The following is a 20711-nucleotide window of genomic DNA, read 5'->3' as shown; positions in this document are numbered from 1 at the left end:
ACGTCTGAAGGATGCATGCGGGAACGAAGGTGTAAATGCTGCCTTAGAATAGCAGTTCTCAGAGTCCTCTAGGGCTGATCACTTTTGCAGGCCTCACACCATCCTCGCTGCAACCCTGTGAAGTAGGTGTCATGGTTTTTCCCATGTCACAGATGGGAAAACCAGGGCTGAGAGGAGAAGGGACTTCCTCTTGGTCACACATCCACGTGACGAAACCAGAGTGAAACCCAGATCTGGCTGGCTCCAGGGCTGTAGCTCTTAACCAAAAAGCCTCTCAGACGGGAATGCACCCACATCGTCTGGCCATGGCCCGAAGGGAGCCCCAGTGTGACAATCCCGAACACGCTCTTAAGCTTGAGAGTCTTGGCAGCTGTTGGCCATTTGGCTGGGAAGGTCTGAAATAAGTGAGTAGGACGGTTGAATCTAGGACAACAGACAATAATGTAAATAAAGAATGTGTATGTATACACGGGGTGCGGGAGTGCGTGTGTGGTGTTGCATATGGGGATGCGGCGTGTGTGGTGTGGGATATACCTGCTGTATTTGTTTTATGTAGATGTTTACGTGTGTTCTGTGCGGAGGGGTGTGTGATATGGAGTGTGTGGCGTACCACGTGGTATGGGGTGCAAGGGTGGGTGTGGGGCGTGTGGAATGTGTGTATGATGCATAGTGTGTGGTAGGGGGTGTGAATCGTGTGAAGTGTGTGCGGGATGTGTGGGATGTGGACGGTGGTGGGGCATGAGGTGGGGGGGGGGGTGTCATGTGTGGGGAGTGCGGTGGTTCCTGGGGATGAAAAGAGCTGTGTCTATAGGAAACAGTTTGGGACACCAAAAGAAGGAAATGACTCTGAGTCACATCTGGCCTCCACTCCTAGTTCAGATATTGAACATCTGAACAAACGGGGACAGGTCACTTATCCCTCTGAACTTGTTTGCTGTAAAACGGCCTTTCAACCTCATGGGGCCACGGGGAAGAGCTATTCAAGAAGAAACACTAGAGGGGTGTCGGAGTGGCTCAGTTAAACATCCAACTCTTGATCTCAGCTCAGGTCTTGATCACACGGTCGTGAGTTCAAGTCCCACATTGGGCTGTGCACTGGGCATGAAACCTACATCAAAAGAAGAGGAAGTAGGAGAAGGAGAGGAAGAAACAACATTATAAAAGCCCAATATAGGGGCGCCTGGGTGGTTCAGTCGGTTAAGTGGCCGACTTCAGCTCAGGTCATGATCTCGTGGTTCGTGAGTTTGAGACCTGCGTTGGGCTGTGTGCTGACAGGTCAGAGCCTGGAGCCTGCTTCGGATTCTGTGTCTCCCTCTCTCTCTGACCCTCGCCCACTTGCGCACTCTCTCTCAAAAATAAATAAACATTAAAAAAAAAAAGCCCAATATAAACAAAACACTGTACTGAGGAGTATAGGGCTAAAAAAGGAAAAGAAGTAGTAGTCCCTGATTTTAAGGAGTTTCCATTCTGTTTGGGGGAAGGTAGACCTATAAAACTGATTTATGCAGAATGGAAGGTGTATGACAATGAAGACTGGCATCTCTCAAGCTCTTCGTGGTATGGCAGATTAAAAGATGTTCATCTCAAACCTTATAAGGTAGGTATTAGTTAGCAACCCCATCTTACAGATGGGAAAAGTGATGGTTGCAAATGTTTCGCCTTTACTCCAAAGACACACTGATGTTAAATGGCTTTGATATTCAAAGGCCTGGGAAACCAGAATCTTCTCTCTTATCACCTCCCTGTACCGCTTCCTTGAGCATTTCAAAGAGGCAAAGCACACAGAGACGGGAACGTTTGTGCTCAATTTGGAAAAAGGAGAACGGGCCAGCAGCACTGAATTATAAGGCTGTTGCTTTAGGCAATATTGAGGTCCCATGATTGTTGTTATTAGTGTGTGTCTGATTGCAAACTCAGAAACACAGGGAGGGGGAGTAACAGAGGGTGCATGTAGGGGGCCAGAGATGTGAAAGGGGGACACCAGGTGGTTCCATTCCAGCCAGGGGTCACACACCACCACTGGACAGATGCCACGTAGGAAGGTCAAACCATATTAATGACAGAGAGGAGAATTTGGTTAAAGCCTTGCCTAGCTGGATCCAGGCTGAAAATCACCAGTTTCCTTTTTTTTTTTTTTTTTTTGGACCCATAATCCTTTATAATTTCCTCTAATGCTTTAGTCTAGCTTAGGACCATGAGCCTTCAGGGAGCAAGGGCACATCTGTTCAGTCAGGAATTTGCCAAAGTAAAAGATCAATCTGGCTTTTACTAGAACTTAACATCTAGAGGAACCCAAATACTTCGCAACTGTATTAGCCAAAACTAACTTTGCATCATTATGAATCATGACTCCAAAGGAGAGGTGTCAAGGATACTCTGAAACAAATAACAACTGGGCTATCACCAAAGAAAAGAAGAAATAAAATAACAGGCATGTTTCTTTAGAGGGTGCTTGCCCTAAATGCTATATGGAAAGAATCATAATTGTCTTATTTGGGGAAGAAAAACATTTAAGAATGCCTTTTTTGGGGATGCCTGGGTGGCTCAGTTGGTTGGGCGTCCAACTTCAGCTCAGGTCATGATCTCACGGTTCGCGAGTTCGAGCCCCGTGTTGGGCTCTGTGCTGATGGCTCAGAGCCTGGAGCCTGCTTCAGATTCTGTGTCTCCCTCTCTCTCTGTTCCTCCCCGGCTTGCTCTCTCTCTCTCAAAAATAAATAAAGATTAAAAAAAACTTTAAAGAGTGTCTTTTTTTCCCAAAGATTTTATTTCTTTTATTATAAGACACATAGGTAAAAACTTGCATATTCTGAAAAAGGTAGAAAATGGTAATAAAATGGACATTTTTCCTATTAAGAAATATGCTCATAAATACGCTTTATCAAATGTTAAAATGGTTATTATTTTGCAAAATAACAATAAATAGAGCAGAGCTGTGGCATACAATGGTCAACCCAAAGTACTGGAAGTATTTATGTTTTGTGTTTTATAAAAATTCAGACCTTTGATCATATTTCAAAATTTGGCATTTTGCACTCCAGGTTATCAATAATTCAAATTTTTAAAATATTGTCATGAATGGCCCCATGACTTTAAAAACAATGAAACATAAAAGGTGGTTTGACTGAGGAGAATTTGATTAAAATAATTTTCCCCTAAACAAAAAATTACAAGACACAGAAGCAAAGATATGACTTTTTGATCCCATAAGTAGTATCTGTATCAGTTCCCAATTCTACAAATTTCTGGATCCCCGACTGTGGGCGCTGAACAAAAATTGTTCACTAAGCTTCAGTTTCCAGCAAGGTCCACCATTTCATTTCACAGCTTGATGGAGCCATGATGGTCATGATTATGATGAGCCTGGTTCTATAATTCTAGCTCCATGAATACAAAGTACAGAGAAAGAAGTTCTCCCTCCTTTGAATAAAGCCCTTAAAGGCTTTCCTACATTTGTGTATGACCTAATGGCCTCAAATTCATGTATCAGAACACTGGGTGAAATTTTAATGATGAAAAGTTCTCGTTCTGAGCATTCTTTTGTAGGCTTCAATTCTCTACTATCCAAAGGAGAGAGGAACACAAGTGAACACCAAACATGTCCTCTAATGAGTCTTGGGTGTTCAAGTAGCCAGGTCAGGCTTTTTCCTGTAAATAAATACTGATTTTACAAAGATCTTTCATTTCCCATGCATTATGTTGCCCTTAAGGCTAACACATTAATTCCCAGCTACAATGGGGGAAGCCATATGTAATAATACTTAAGGATCCAATCTAATATAGATTATCAGTCCCAATGGTGTTCGATGACGTCCATCAGGGAGACATCTGGGCGACTCTGGGTGCCTAGAGCACAGAGAGGTCATGGCAGGATTTGGACTTGAGCTTGAAGGCCATATTCTTGTTGTTTTTGGCCACGATCTTGCCCCAGAAGCGCCTGGCTTTCCTGGGGATGCTCTCCCTCCTTTTCTGGTAGGCCAGCCGCCGCTCATTCTTCTCCTTGCTGTCCCGCCGAAGGCGGACCTGCCGCACGATGCCCTCAAACAGCTCCTTCACATTGTGCTGGACAGCTGCGGAGGTCTCAATGAACTTGCAGTCGAACACCACAGCACACGCTCTCCCTTCTGGAAAGAAAAGGAGGGGAGAAGAAAGTCAGAGGAGCTACACAGCACACAGCCAAGCTGATGATTCTTGACCTCAAGCTGCCTCCAGGTAACTCTAGGTCAGTCACACATGTGATGGATATAGGAGGCCACTCCCAGAGCACAGAAAGAGGCAGAGTCACAGGAAGCAGGAGAGATGGACTTTAGATCCGGCCCATGATAAATTCACTATGCAAAGGTCCAATTTCGTCAAATACGGTAACATTAATTATAACAATAAAAACCACAGCCTTAATTTATTGTACTTACTATGTGCCAGGAACTGAGTTAAATACTTTTTTATAAACATTTTTTTAATGTTCAAAACAATCTTGAAAAATACACTATCCCTTTCAGATGGATGAAGGAACTGAGGTGGGGGGGTGGTCTTTTAAAAACGTGAAGGCATTCACATAGCCTGTAAGTGGCAGGGGTAAAGCCAAGCCTGCTTCTTCCTCAAGCTCAGATTCTTAACTCTTTCTCCTAACTGAGTTTCCTGAATTGGAAAAGAATCCTACTATCTGACTTTCCTCTCTTAGAAAACAATTTTAAAGCTCTGATGAGGTACCTTGAAAAACTTTTTGATGATTTCACACATGTACAATACAGTGACAGCAAACTATACAAACAGGCTTTCTGGAGCAGCCTCAATGTCAAATGTTCCACTGTGTTCAACAGCCATGTATCCAAGTTTTGGTTAGGGGAAAAAAAAAAAAAAAAAAAGATTACTATAGACAGTCCTTTCCTAAGAGTAAGACATTCCCAAACTAGTTGTAGGCCTTAAGTCTTCATCAGGTTTCTTTCCTCCTGAATGGGGCCTAGCAATGCAGTATTTTATTTTTTACCATGGTACCAGGAACCAAATCTATAGTAGGCCAAAAAAATCTCAAAGGCCCCAAAAGCAAATAGGCAGTATCTCTGAACTAGGCATGAAAAAGTATATGTGACACCATCAGGCTGATGCCTTAACTGAAATTTAGGAAGCAAAAGGCAGGGGACAGGAAGGAGTTTCTAGGGGCTCCAGGAACCAGAGGCAGCCAGAGTAGAATCCTTATTCTCATTGAAACTCTTGGAGTTTTCATCTTTCTTGCATAAAGAGACTACTTTTATTTCCCTGAACTCTTGAGAGCTCCCAGGAGAATAGAAAAGGACAAGGAATAAAGGCTGGGGAGTGCCAGTAAATCCCTGAGCACGATCTTTTCCCTAAAGGAATTGCAGGAAGGGGAAAGTGGAATCCTGCCAGTCGACCAGATGGATCAGGGAGAAACAACCAGCACAGAGACAATCTGCTGGGAATGCGGGAATCTTAGACACAAAACTCCAGGGAGCATTTTAATGAGTCCCTGGTTCCGGCTTCATGAAGGAAGAAAAGAGCACCTATCTGAAGAAAACCAGGTGACCCGGAGACGGTTTCTATGACACTGGCACTGCTCCCCTTACCTGATACAGACACTTCCCGGCACCGCACCAGGTCACTTTTGTTGCCGACCAAAATTATAGGAATATCCTCTGTCTGCCGAGCCCGGCGGAGCTGGATTCGCAGCTCAGATGCCTTCTCAAAGCTGGCTCGGTCCGTGATGGAGTAGACAATCAAGTAGGCATCCCCGACCTGCATGCAGTGATCTTGGAGCCATTCATTCTCTCCCTGGTAAAAGGAGAACCTCCCTGAGCTCAGGCTGGTCTGGTAAATGAAGCATCGGGGGAAACAGTACATGTATCCTATGTACCCTTGCTGATATGAGGAAGAAAGGAAACGTATTCCAGCTCCCCACATGCATGCCTCCCATGCCTGAACCATGTCTGGTGGCTATAAGCTAGCCCATCGGGTATTTCTGCCAAAAAGTTTTTACTGTCCAATTCCTCCTACAGCTTGAGTTGATAAATTATACAATGACTCTGCCAAACCACATTTCCAATTTTTATCCAATCTACCAAAAATGTTGGGGCGCCTGGGTGGCGCAGTCGGTTAAGCGTCCGACTTCAGCCAGGTCACGATCTCCCAGTCCGTGAGTTCGAGCCCCGCGTCAGGCTCTGGGCTGATGGCTCAGAGCCTGGAGCCTGTTTCTGATTCTTTGTCTCCCTCTCTCTCTGCCCCTCCCCCGTTCATGCTCTGTCTCTCTCTGTCCCAAAAATAAATAAACGTTGAAAAATAAATAAACATTACAATCTACCAAAAATGAGCCTTTTCTGACTTCCAAAAACTCCCTTTTGCCTTTCCCAAGTGATGAAATTTAGAGTCCTTCTGTGAGAACAGGAGACCTCTCAGTAAACAGAAGGTCTAGCAAATATGCTCAGGAGCCCAAAATCTTTAAAAAGCACATGTTGAAGACTAGTATTAAGATTGTCAACTCCACATAATCTGGTTTTATATATAGCTTTAAATTATCATCCATATTTGGCACTTGCCCTAAAGTGGATATATGTTTTTGTATTTTTTTTTAATTGAACTGAGGGCAAATCACTGTCACTTGCTTAATATTCAGAGCTCATTTGCGAATGACCTGTTCCTTAGAACAGCCTCTTACTTCAGAAAAAGAAAGCTTTTAATCAAGAAAATGAGCCCACCTCACCTAGAACACTAAAAAGGACAAGGTCACCCTTGCATCAGACAGCCTGTTGGAAGGCAAGCCTTGACAGAATTTACAGAGAGCTGTGAGCTCTGCATACCTTGTTTTCCCACATGTCCAGGAGTATAATCGTTGCACTTTCCCCGTCAACAATCAGGGTTCGTTCGTATGTATCTTCTAGAAAAGCAAGAACAGTGACACTGGAGTCAGGAAATTAGGCAACGCTTTTCCATAAGCGTCACGTAGAAAATTACACTAGAAAATTAGCTTACTAAATATGCAATCAATTATGCAAATATACAGATATTCACAAAGGCAAATTACTACTTTTTAATCACCTTTAACAACATTCTACGTATATTCTTCCACTACCTCCTAAGCAGAACCCCTATGTCTTCTGCATGTGTCACCAAAAACCACTTGAAATGAAAAGCTTTTGTTTTCATCATTCCTGGACCTTTTATATAGAAAAACCATTTATAAGGATAAACTCACTGAGAGCTTTTGACTCTGATTCATTGGATGATGCCATGAGAGAACACTAACTGCCCAGTGGAACTCTAAGCCTCATTCATAAGCCTTACATGGAAATCCACTGTACCTTTCAGTAGGGTGCTTACTGGCAATTTCAGGAGCTCTAAGCTCAGAGACATTTTTCCTGTTTTGAAACATGCAAGAAAAAAATCTTGCGACCCTGTTTTGGCTGAAGTTTTCTTCCTTTAAAAAAACATTCAGCTCCCTAGGAATAAACAGGCTTATTCTTCCATCTGAAGTCAGCAGAAGGACAGCCTCCAGGCCTCCTTGGTAATGGAAACTCTCCTCCCTACACTTGAGCCCAGACTGAGTGTAGGTGAAGGGTGAGCAGTACCATGCGCCAGAGCAGCTCCAGCCCAGAGAAACCAGTTGGCGGGGGCGAGGTGGGGGAGGCAAGGGGGAGAGTTGGCTGAGTTAACTGGGATTTTGCAAGAGGGATTCCCATCAACTCCACGCACATGAGCCCATCCCCACTCTGTTTCCACAATGAGGTTTCCTGTTTCGAGTCTCATCATTTGAGAATTATTATTTTCGTAATGATTTTTTTTCTTTTTTACCATTTTTCTTGCTGCTCCTTTTGCCTGAAACCTGTTCCCTGAGATATCCAACAGGCGTGTGCCCTCACCTCTTTCCAGGGGAAGTGTTCCCTCACCAGCTACTTAAAATTGCAACACATCTCCCCTACCAGTATTGCTTACTCCTTTCCATTTTCATTTTTCTTCGTCGTACTTGTAAGTACCCCACATGCAATCCACTTAACCTATTTTATTCACCTATTTTATTCTTTTCTGTCCCTCTCGGCCCCCGAATATTACGACAGAGATCTGCTGCTATGTCCCCCGGAACCCAGCGCAGTGCTTAGCATACTGCAGGTGGGCAACCAACACTTATCGAATGAATGAATGAATGATAACTATAGCACTGGGGATATAAGCACAAGCAAACCTGAATTAGAATCTGAATGCCATCTCTTATTAACTATGTGGCTCTGGACCATTTACTGAAGTGCTCTGGGCCTCAGTTTCTTCATCTGTGAAATGGGACTGATAACAGTATTCATGTGGGGCAATTACATAGGCTAGGCATGGGCACAGGGTAGAAATGCAATAAATATTAGCTGTTGTCATCACTCGCTCTGACGGAGGAAGCCAGTTCTTGCCATAGTTGGTGCTTCCTACCATAGGTAAATCCTAGCTTAAAAACACTACATTGGAGAAACCAAGGCATCTCTTGTTTTATAGTAACAAGCGATTTATAAAAAGCAATGCTCCCAGTTTAAATGTTTCTTCATCTAGGAAATGGAATCAGCAGAGGCAAAGGAAGGAAAACGTGGACAAATGAAAAGGCTCTTTCTGTCAATTTCCGTGCCTCCATAAGGTGTCATTCTAATCAATGGTAATGGTGTCCCGCTAGGGGATTAAGTCTGTTATCCCCATCCTGTCTGCCATCCACAATGTGCAGCATGAATGCGATCACAGTGGGATGCACAATCTGATTTCTGCAGAGTAGGGTCTCCTGACTCAACAGGCAAATTTTACAACCAAATGGAAATGATCAGAGCCTGAGCAGCACAAAAGGGGGGCTGGCTGACTGCCCCTTACTACCTCGGAGTTTTTCTCTTTTCTCTAAAAGCCTTCCCTGTTCTCAAAAAATCCAAAACAGCACTTTCTCTGCCCTCAGCCCACCACTCATCATCCAGAAGCAGGTACAAGGGACTGAGTCCCCAGCAGTTCAAGTACAAACCTACTACGTTCCAGTAGCTAGGGGGGAAAAGCAAACTCACACTTCCCCTTGGTTTAAGAGATGTCTGAACATTAGCCTAGAGAAAACGGGGATTATACCTTAAAAAGTAGACGCCTAACTGCTTTGACATTCTGGAAGATTCCTGGACTTAGCCCTGCCTGAAAATCATTATGCTGCAAATCCTAAAACAATATATCTCTGCCCTGCTTCACTGCATATGCCCCACACCTAGTTTATTTTTATTTGCCAGTGGGGCGGGGGAGGGGGGAGGGAGAGAGAATGAGAATGAGAGAGAGAGAGAGAAAGAGAGAGAGAATCTTTAGTAGACTAAGAGCCCAATGCAAGTCTCAATCTCACAACCCTGAGATCCTGACCTGAGCCAAAATCATGAGTAGGACGCTTAACCAACTGAGCCACCCAGGTGCCCCCACACCCAGATTTATATACAGCCTCTGACTACTCCCCCCCACTCCCCACGGATTCTTCAGACACACAAAGTATCCTGCTTCACGGCCCTCTGCCAACCAGGAGAGGGCCTGCCTGCAACCAAAGTTCTAGTTTCTCTTCCTCCCCTTTGCCACTCACCTTTTAGCTTTCTCAAGAGCTAATCAGGTGAGGAGAGGAGAAATAAAAGAACATGATATTCTGGAAAAGTCCTTTGAAATTTGCCCTGGTTAAGGTGTGTGGAGAAAGGGTCGAGGCCTACTGGCTTATAGAGCTTTTCAGTATCGTGGGTCTGGAGAAGCCCTCACTTCTCCAGTGCTCTCAGTAAAAGCTGGGGGTGAACACGCACACTCTGGAATGAGAGAGATCATCCTGAGGGGTGGGATGGATGTCACCTGGTTGGGTGACAGGAGCTATTCTCCCTGGACTAGTACACCTTAATGTGTCTTTAACTTGACCCTCACTGTGCTCAGAGACCCTTCTGTCCAAGATTGGCTCGCATGCTGTGTGGAAGCTGCACAGTTCTCTCCCACGCTAGAACGGGCTCCTGCAGCCTCTCAAAGGCTTGGAGGCTCCGACATCCCTCTCCCCCAAACTCTCAACTGCTTTCAGCTTCCATAGCCCAGGAAGGGAAGCCCACTCTAGGAACACCGTCCTCTCCTCTTGTGGCACGTTTCCTCCGCACGTCTCACGGGGCCCTAGCCAAGAGGGGCCGGAGTGGATGGGGACCACAAGCAACAAAAGTGCCAGTTTGAGAAGATAAATCCAGGCACAGGAAATGGTAGATTCAGAATCAGCTCTAACACTCATTCCGCACGTCTTATGTGCCAGGCACTATGCTACATGCTTATATGCTACCTCCGTCAATCCTCCAGTGCCCTATGAGGTAGGCATCATCTCTATCTCCTAGTGAGGAGTTTGGGGGGGGTGGTCAGCACCTTGTGCAGGAGCACTCAGCTACATCGTGTCAAAGCTGGGCTCCAAACCCACATCACCAGACTGAAGTCCAGTGCTCTTCCCATACTTCCTGTGTGCACGTGCCGTACCTTCTCACCGACTCAGGGCTTCCAAATCCTAGTCGTCCTTAGGATCCAGCTCAGAGGCCACCTCTTCTATGAATCCTTTATTGACTTCCACAGCCAGAAGTAATCTTTTCTCCTCTCAATTCCTACAGCACGGTCCCTGTACCTCTTCAAGCCACTCATCACATCCTATCTTGATTTAGTTGGTGCACATCTGATCTCTATTGCACATACTGGAAGCATCTTTAGGGGGGAGCCCTAGGACTCCTGGCACGCCCCCGCAGTGTCTCACCAAGTTCCATGGTGTATGTTCAGTAACTACTTAGCAATGAATATTGCATGAATGAATGGATGAATAAATGAACGAATGGCATTAAATGTATACAGAGAGTCATAAGATTATTGCAATAGAGCTGTAACAACATCCATCTTTATTAGGAGATACTGATGAGAGTATTGTGTAGAGGTTTTTTTATGGTCAATGCTGAAAAAAGAACAATGTGAGGGCATGACTTGGAAAACCTTCTTCCAAGTTTCCAGCTGTAGTGATTCCAACAGCTGCCTATGGATAAGAGATGTAATCCTAGACAGTATAAATTAAGTTACTCAAATAGGACACATTAAATAGGATGGGTCACCTGAGGAGTTTCTTGCCAAAGATTCTATTCAAGGAGGTAAGGAAAGGATTCTCCCTCTCCTTTCCCCCATTAAGCAAAATGAGTTTTCCCAAATATAGAAGCATGTCTTCCCAAATTCCAGATATGAGTCGGTCTTCTCGGCACCATATGCCTATAGGGGTACCACCCTCCGGATAAGTACCTCTCCACTCTAACTGACAAGCATTTTTGAAAGCCTGCCACCCAGCTCTTTTAAGACCTCCCTCAAAAAACAAACAAAACTCCTGGTTGATCTCTTCTTTATGTCAATCTCCCCAAACACTTTATTGTTAACTTCATAAGGTATTCACTAATTTTACCCTGCTCTGAATTATAGCCACTGACACTTCACCCCTTCCTAAGAGGGTATATACTACCACTGGGTACCCCAGAGCCTAGCCCAGAGCCAGGCACGTGCCTGACACTAGGAGTATTTAGATGCTATGCCCACGGGCTTCAGGGTACAATGAATGCACACAACTAGGTCTGACTCATGGCCATACCATGGACTAGGTTTATCACTCTGGGAAAGTTACTTGATGTCATAAGCCTCCATTTCTTCACCTGTAAAATAGGGATATTAATACCAAATTGGTTCAATTTTTGCATTATCAGAAAAAACTTATGAGAAGTACTTAGCATAGTGCCTGGCACATCGCAGGTACTCTGTCAATGGCACTGTAAGAGTAACACCGAACTAAGATTATAAAATCCTGAGTTCTCATTCCAGCTACCCCACTGATTCTAGGTAAGCCACGTGGTATTCTGTAGACTCAGTTTACTCATATGAGTACAGGAATTTTGTGACTACCAAAATAAAAGGGATCAAATATAAGATACCCAACAAAGCACCTCTCCCATTGCAAATGTGCTTTCTAGACAGTAGTTCCTCTCTCCCTTTCTCCCATACCGACAGTCAACCACCAGCCCTTACTGAGAAAGAGAAAAACCAGCCTTGTAAGACTGAGGTCACTATTTCTCCTTGACTCTCGTTTAGCTATAGTCCCTGAGACTTCCAGAAGTGAGGCGAGAAATCAATGTCCTATCAATGAGTCATCATTTATAGTGCAGTTCAGGAGCTGCCTCGTAAGCAGTGAACTCCCGGACACTGGAGACGATCAAGATGAAACATTTAGCCAAAATGGGCTCACAGTAGTAGTGAGGAAGGAGCAGCATTCCAGGGCATCAAGCGGAGGGCAGAACTGACTCCTCACTAAGGCATCTTCCTACCCTGGGGGTCTGTGATTCAGCTGTGAGTTGCAACTGAGAGCACAGACACATCGTGCCACTTGGGCAAGCACTAGAAGGTTCTTCCTTCGTTTCTATAGCTGCAAATAAGGACATCCAGCTCCCCTTGTCAGGTATGCTACGAGGGAAGCTGTGGCTGAGAAACACTGTATGAATACCACTGACAGTTGGGATCCTCATACTACTTCCCAGAATGCAGCGCTATGCTTTACGTGTATTCGAGGAACACATGCATTTTTGCGACTATGTCACCTCAAATCAGTTTTGGAAATAGGCAGGTCTTGAATATTTTCAATGAGATTATACACGGAAAATCATCTTGAAAACATATGTATCACACACACAAACATATGTATCACCACTGTTATACTCAAAAAAATTTTTTTTTGACATTGTACTATTTTAAACTATTTTACAACCTTGAAAGACTCTAATAAAAACGGTAGAAACTGATGAATCCATCCTAATACTTTTTCAAATCGGGTTGGTATCAGGTATAATCGTGGGAAAAAGCTATGCCTGCACTGAGCTCTTGAAAAATCCAGGTCAGCGCTGGCAAAAACCAGAGGTGGGATCCTGACCCTCTGACTCTGCCCTCTTTAACCACTCTACCCCCAGTCCCTGTGGAGCTGGAATCTAAGAAATCCCCTTTCTGGCCCAGGTTCCATCTGGAACAGGATGAATCTTCATTCTCTTGTCCTGAGGACCCATGCCAGCGGGCTGTTCTAGGGACTCAGCTTGCCCAGCCAGTGCCAGGAATGCATAATCACCACTCCCAACTCTGCAGATAAATGGCGCACCCACTCGCTCTTTCCGACTGGACCACCGCTAACGGAAAGATGCCCACTGGGGTCGGGCCACCTACCTCCCAGCACCTCGCAGTCGCTGTCCATGCTGTCATGCACACCTGCAAAGATGTTGGCCAGAGTGGACTTGCCCACCCCCTGCTCCCCTATGAGCACCACCCGGTAGTAGGTGTTCCCCGACTCGGAGGAGATGACTGAGTCTGTGGAGTCGGAAGACCAGCTCCGGCGGCAGTGGTCCTCCGGGGCAGCTGAGTGACGGCTGCGCTGGCCGTACTGGTGGGGCTCCTTCTGAACCATCAGATGCCTGCCGTCTGCTGGGATGCTCCAGCGCTGCTGCTGCGGCTGCATGGCCACGGTGCCCTGGCGCATGGTGACATTGTTCAGAGTCATCGCTGGGTCCTGGAGAGCAAAGCAGCCAAGATGTAAGCATCATAAGCAGGAGCGAGAGCTCGGGGGCTCACCCACACAGTCAGTCATCAGTGATATTTGATCAGATGGGGTGAGACCCGGTAACCCTGACACGAGGAACCCCAAGGAAACAGTCCCCAAACCCAAGAGGCTTTCAACTGGACACACACGCTCGCATACACTTCGTAACAGGCTCCTCAGGAGGACTGTCATTTGCAAAAAGAAAAAAGTACCGTCAACATCACCCACTGCCCTCGGGCTTCCTCCATCCTCAAGGAAGCCTTGGGACCCCTCACTCAGCACTGACACAGAGGAAACTAACAGCCAGAAGAAACTAACAGCCTTCAGAGATGGCTGGAAAAGCAACAAGTTAATGGAGCTGGGGACCAGCTGGCCAGGTTAGCTGCTCTTGTCTAAACATGGCTCTTAATTGCACCAGCGTCCAGCGGGCTTTTGTGCCCGGGTGGGAAACACGTGGCAATGACATCACTCCTCTGGCTGGACTGGACAAGCACTTATTGGAACTTCCATGTTTAGTAAAGTCGCCCTGATGCTCTCCAGCTGCTTGAATAAGCTATTATTTGGGGGCAAAAAATAATAATAATAATAATAATTTCTGTTTGAGGTTTATGCCTCAGCTCTGCCCTCTTGCCCACAGACATCATGTTTAAAAAAACCCAGCCCCAAGCCCTGTTGTTCTCGCAGGTTAAGGACCTAGTCACGTTCAGACCTATCCCATTTGCAAAGAAAATGCTTCCCTCTTCTGAAACCACATTCACTCCAAGAGTTTTAAAATTCAACGCAGATTTCCACCTTCTTGAAGAAAATCAGAAGGCCAAGGACTCTCCCAAAATGACATTCAACAACTTTGCCACAACTTTCCCTTCGCAAGACTCCCTCCCCTTGCACGAAGGTCTGTTCCCGAAGGCTACTTGAGATAAAGTAGAAGCCGTCTCATTTTCATCAGCAAGATCATTCGTGAGAGCCGGCCACTAACGGGGAGGACCGGCCGGTTTTTCGATCTTACAAGCACAGCCTCAGTTGGCTGACTTGCATTCAAACAACAAAAGCATGACTTATCAGTCAGGGCTGCCCTCTGACCACACAGTCTGTAGGAGGAGGTCACGCTCCTAACGAGCCGAACTAAGGAACCTGCTAACGACAAATAGCATCTTCAGCACCTTAAACTCTGCCCCCGACCGGAAAACCACGGCGCAGACCGCAAGTTTCAGAGGCTCTTCTCTCAAGTTAGAAAGTTCTGCGGGCTGGGAACGCCCACCTCGTGTCCGCCCGCCCCCCGCCCCGCCCGGCTTCAGGAGGACCCCCGCCCCAAACCGCCCGCTTACTCTGCTCGGCCGCGTGGGCGCCCGCGGGTCCGCGTGTGCTCCGTGGGTGCGCGCTGCGATCCCGGGCCGCCGAGCGCGGGGTGCTCGCGCCGTGCCCGCCGTCCGTGCCGCCGCCCGCAGCCGCCGCGGCCCCGCCGTTTATAGCGTGCCGGCCGGTCCGCGCCGGGGCTTTTCCGTGACGTCAGCGCCCCCGCCGGGAGGGGGCGGCTCTGCAGCAAACTCCGACTTGCAGCCACTTCGCCGAACCGGTTACTCGCAGTCATGTGACCCCCTTCTCCCCTTTTAAAAAATAACAACAGTTCCATCCCGGGCTCCTTTTATTTTGTTGTATTTTATTTTTACGAGGCGGACACAAGAAGATGGAAAGATACACTAAGTGCCACTTAATCGCGCTTCCCACGATGGCGAGCTGTCGGGATACAGGATGGAGAAGGAGGCAGGTTTGAGTTGGGAACCCAGCTTTGAAGGAAAACAGGGATGGGCCAGGTGCCCACGGAGACTTTAGCCTCTAGGATGGGGCTGCGGCCACCTTGAGTGGCCAGGGCTTGTGTCAGCCGCGTACTCTGCCCTGAAAACTGCCTCTTCCTGCGTCCTGTCACCCTCTCTCTGGAGGACAGAGGGAGGAAAGCCCCACACCGCTTTATTTCCCTTCTCTGGCAGGGACCCACAGAGAAGGGGCCAGAGAGAGGTGACGAAAAGGGACAAGACCTTGAAAAGGGCAGTTCTGAAAAATAACTTAATTAGGGGTCCAAGCAGATTGTGCTAAATGCTGCTGGCAGCACTGTCGGCCAGGATGCTGAGGCTCCTCTATCAGGGAATTTAATCAGCGCCCCAATCAGCAGCATCTCTGTACCAGGCTCCCTGGCACTGCTGGGCCTGGGCATGGAGCCCGTGTCTCCCAGCCATGGAGAGGAGCCCTGAGCCAAACACCGGGGCCCCATTCCCCCATCCCCACCCCAGAGACTCCTGTGAATAAAGGGCACAGGGTTAATAATAACAATAACAACTACTACCATCATTTACTAAGTACCTCTGAGTACCTACACTCAGTAGGTATTGTTTGGCCTCTGCAGTACCTCAATCCCACTACAATTCTGCAAGGCAGATACATTGCCACCCCATTCTATGGAGAAAAACGACACTTGGCCAGAGAGCTTGCCCAAGGTCATGCAGCTCTTGTAAGTGGCAAAATCAGGATTCAAAACCTGGTTTGCCTGACTCTTTGCACTGCACCACCAGCTGAAGGGTTTCAGTGACCTCTTTCTGGGGACATGGGCATTTCCCAGATTCTGTGTTTGGAGATGACACTGGCCTTTCCAACACATCCATTTGCTTTTCCAGCCAGCTTCATCTCTTGGTTGGCTGGTGGCTCCGGGAAGCAGCCAAAGCTCCAGTGTCTATTTGAGTGGCTGGCCTCTGCTGTGATTACAGTCCACTCTCAGCTCTCCTGCATGCAGTTATGTGCTTTGGGGATTATCCAAGTGACCAGCTGCAGAGACCCACCAGGCCCCAAGCTGGCAGAGGTGGGATCCACAGAGTAATGAAAATTGGGAGTTCATTTAGACCCAGGTGCCTTGGCCCCAATCTCCTACTTTATATATAAGGAAGTTGAGACCCGGAGGGATGACAACCAGTCAGTAGTAGCTGGAGCTGGACCTAGAACCTGGGTATCATAATCTCCTGGATGGTACCCTCCATTGCCATCCAGTTTTCCTTCTGGGCTTAGCCAGGAGGGGATGGCCTCCGATGTGAGGAGAGGAAAAGATTGGGGTGGGGGTGGGGGGTGCATGGGGGAGAAGACAGAGATCATCCCTGACTATACAGCTGACTTCATGCTAAAACACATGTAACGTAATTTGTGAATTACCTGCATTTCAGAATTACCATGCTTTTTCCGTGCTGAGCCTCCCACTCTGTCAACTGGTCTCAACAGAAACATTATGAGGCTAAAAACTAAGAATAAATCAGAGTCTATAAGCACTTCATATAGCCTCTCAATTCTATTTTTGCCATTGATGAAGAACCTAATTCTTCACATTAACAAGAACCTAATTCTATGCCTAGGCGATATCTGCCATGAACTGTTTTTCATTGGTATGAATGAGACACACCAAAGAAAACAAATTCTAAAGATCAGTGGGGGTTGGCGGGGGGTGCTTTCAGTTCACTATTGATTAGGTACGTACAGCAATGTTGTGTTTGAATAAAAGAATCTGCCTTCTTTAATTTTCTGTCCCACAAAAAGCCAGATGGGAAAACAACTGCTTAGTAAAAGTTTCAACTGAATGACAGTTAAGTTGGAGTATTTACACAAAACTCACAGTTACACCCCTCAAAAAGCACATTTCAGAGCCAAATCTTAGCCAGCAGAATCCCAGCTACCTTGTCCAGAATTCCAACTCACTGGAACCATCTGAGGGTATGGAACCAGAGGAAAAAAAGGTAGAATCAGGGCATTTGGACAAGTGGCAAGTTCTGAAAAGAAAAATATTGGCAGAATATTATAGTTTCTTGTTCTATGAATTATCCTCTCCATATTCCTTCTGGCAGCATTTGTAGGCTTCCTCGGGTTCCAACTAACACGAAGATGAGTATAGCTAGAAGGCAGAGCTCACAATAAAAACAACTAACATTTACCGAACAATACACATGCCTTAGCTCAGTTAATCCACGTCACCCCTGCACTTCTCCATGTCTTATGGATGAAGATGATGAGGAAAGAGGTGGAATCACTTGTCCAAGGTCACAGAGCTACTAGGTAGGAGAGCTGTGCTCTCCAGGGTCACAGTCTTAACCTGTTCTACTCAGAGTAGGGGACACGCTTCAGCCCCATTCCCATGCTAGCCCCACCTCAGCCCAAGCCCTCCCTAACCCCCCCTCCCAAAAGAGGAATTTTTATCTGATTGGCCAAAGGCCATGACCTTCACTGAGCCACATTTCACTCATGGGCAGGCTTTTTCTACTTAAATGCAGTGGGCTGTCCTCTTCCTCTCCTTCTCAGGGCTCTTTCCCCCATGCCCTGGATGAGAAGGTGAACTTGGGGTTCCTTTAAGGCCCTGACTACCTCTCTGTCTCTGTCACTGTCACTCTTTCTCTCAGAATATAGACCAAGCCCCATGATTTCAAAAAGGGATGAGAAAGGGTAGAAAGAGGTGGGGATGAAGTAGAGCCTCTGATAAGGGCTGCAGTTTAGGGAATCAGGGACTTGCACAACCATTAATATAATATTACTTTGAATCTCATTCCTTGAAAACTTTAAGGGATGTGAGATGATGGGTAGACCCAAGATCCATACATCCTTCAGTCGTTAACACTACCCTAAGAGCAAGGGAATCACTCGACCTCTAACATACCATACTGCCTCATCTACCCTGGAGACCTACTGCAACCAAGGTGTGCTTACTCATGCCACCAGGCCATGATACTCCGTGGTAAAGGTGACATGGACTATATGCTCTCCCTTTTCCAGCATCAAAAGATAGACTGTAGACTGGGCACTGTGTAGGTGATAAAATAAATGGGTTTTTAAATTACTTTTTATACGTATTGCGTTTCAACGCCTTTAGGCAAAGCATGTTCTCCAATTCCCCACAACCCTCACTACCCCAGCCAGCTTCTTTCATTTGACTATAGAGCTGGCCCCAAGGGCATCTGAGCTTGTAACTCCTGCAAGAGCCGTAAGAAAAAGTATGAGGAGATTTAGCGTCAGAAAAGCAAGTTCAAACCCAGGCCTTCTTGGACACCTGATGCTGGGATGTCAGCAGACCCCAGGGGTCTTGGCTTCTGTCGCTCTGAAAGACTCAGGAGCTACTGAGCATGGAAGTGCTTTGTCAACCATTGGAGCACCATGTCAATGAGAGTGATTAGGATTATGACGCAGGATCCAAAGACTGGAGCTAGGCCACCTGCCCTCGGTTTTGCTGCCTCTTAAGGCTCAAGTTAAATTAAGCCAGCAGAATTCAGGACACATGAGGCACAGGGAGGAAGGGTGGGAAATGTACTCATTGATGTTACTAGGAAAAAAATAATTAGCAACGAGAATGCTATGGTTATGTTCTCTGGAAACAAACACGGAGATGGGGTCAAATACTCAGCTCACAGAATAGGTCTCCACCAGCCACAAAAGCACCCGGGAGGAGCTGGGTGGGAGGCAATGTGCAAAGTGTCTGAGCACAAAAAGAACCACCCACCCCCTCCGGGAAGTCTAAAGAAGGAAAGAATTACTATATGGAAAATCATTGCTTTACAGAAGGGGGAAAAAAGGCTCCAATTGCAAAATCAAGAGAGCCCTGATTAAGAGAAAATAAAGACTGAAGAAAAGATGGCTAAGAATAACCTCTCAACACCCAGAGGCCTGTGGGATCCAGATGGACACTCCTTCCAGCTGCATCCTCCCTCGCTGGCCCCAGCTTCTCATCAGACTCCTGCTGAGCAGATTCAATTTTCCATTGAGAAAATTCTTAGCTTTCACCCTTCCTCCAGTGTTAGCTCAGCGTCAGCAGGCTGCCGGCTTACCACTCCAGTGGCAGAGCTTGCTGGAGCCCCTCCTTCTAAAATCCTGCAGGGTAAGTGAAGAGTACAGAGTCCAACTCAGAAAGCCAAGAGGAGATTCCTGAAGAAAGCAACTGTTCTCTGACCAGCATCCTTCATTCATTCATTCATTCATTCATTCATTCCGCAAATAATTACTGAGCATCTACCTTATGCCAGGACCTAGGAATAGGTACTTACAACTCATGGAACTTAAATTCTAGGGGGAGAAATAATAAACAAAATATCACCATATTCATTCATCCATCATTCATTCACTCATTCTCTGGGCACTCCACTTTTTAGTCTCAGTTTTCTCATCTATAAAAGGGAATGACAGGGGCGCCTGGGTGGCTCAGTCGGTTAAGTGTCCAACTTCAGGTCATGATTTCATGGTTGGTGGGTTCGAGCCCCATGTCGGGCTCTGTGCTGACCGCTCAGAGCCTGGAACCTGCTTCGGATTCTGTGTCTCCCTTGCCCATTGCCCCTCCCCACTCATGCTCTGTTTCTCTCTGTCTCAAAAATAAATAAACATAAAAAAAATTTTAAGGGAATGACAATACCAGAGAGAATGTATTAAGTAGGGGGTCATACCCATTCAGAAGTCTGGCAATGCCAATGCTGGTGAAAATGTAAAGGGAGGTTCTTTTGCCTTGTTTGGGGTAGTGTAAGTTGGTATGGCCATTTTGGAGATCAACCATCAACATCCAAGATATGACCTAGGAATTTCACTTGTAATTGTGCATCTTCTATACAATACAAGGAGATGGATACAAGAATGCTCATCAAAGCACTGTTTGTGAAAACCACCACCTAATGATCACCAATGAATAAGTACATGGTGGTATATTTACACAAGGAAATTATTATGCAGCAGTACAAATGAAAGACCTAGACCTACTTGTATCGACATCAATAAATATTGAGATCATAATAGTAACTTGAAAGAGCAAATAGCAGTTTATCTACAGGGTAGTAATTTATATAATTGTTTTAAACTCCACACTAATATTTTATAGTGAAATACATTTAGTAGGGGTGCCTGGGTGGCTCAGGTAGTTAAGCGACTGACTCTTGCTTTTGGCTCAGATCATGATCTCACAGTTCTTGAGTTCAAGCCCCATATCAGGCTCTTTGCTGACAGCACGGAGCCTGCTAGGGATTCTCTGTCCACCCCACACCCTCGCTTTACCCCTTCCCTGCTCATGTTCTCTCTCTCTCAAAATAAATAAACATTAAAAAAAAAAATACATACATACATGCATTTA

General features: G+C 46.2%; 1 protein-coding gene across 5 annotated transcripts; it reads right to left on the bottom strand.

Annotated features, from left to right (window-relative positions):
* Positions 1–2746: 2746 nt before the first annotated feature.
* On the bottom strand, positions 2747–15052 carry GEM (GTP binding protein overexpressed in skeletal muscle). Of its 5 annotated transcripts, none has more exons than XM_045454212.1 (6): positions 14914–15052; positions 13219–13558; positions 6807–6883; positions 5580–5784; positions 4708–4804; positions 2747–4121 (listed from the first exon to the last, which is right to left on the bottom strand). In XM_045454212.1, exons 2-6 carry the CDS (start codon positions 13547–13549, stop codon positions 4079–4081), a joined length of 753 nt encoding a protein of 250 aa, XP_045310168.1. In that variant the 5' UTR covers positions 13550–13558; positions 14914–15052; the 3' UTR covers positions 2747–4078. The 5 variants fall into 5 exon arrangements, with proteins under 5 accessions (XP_045310168.1, XP_045310167.1, XP_045310169.1 ...); XM_045454211.1 differs by lacking the exon at positions 14914–15052 and adding an exon at positions 13801–14161; XM_045454213.1 differs by lacking the exon at positions 4708–4804 and having other exon boundaries at positions 14914–15051.
* Between the last annotated feature and the right edge of the window lie 5659 nt (positions 15053–20711).

This window comes from Leopardus geoffroyi, chromosome C3 (assembly GCF_018350155.1).
Source record: "Leopardus geoffroyi isolate Oge1 chromosome C3, O.geoffroyi_Oge1_pat1.0, whole genome shotgun sequence".
Classification (NCBI taxonomy): Eukaryota; Metazoa; Chordata; class Mammalia; order Carnivora; family Felidae; genus Leopardus; species Leopardus geoffroyi.
Note: the sequence above shows the minus strand (reverse complement) of the source record. Positions and strands in the feature narration are given on the sequence as shown.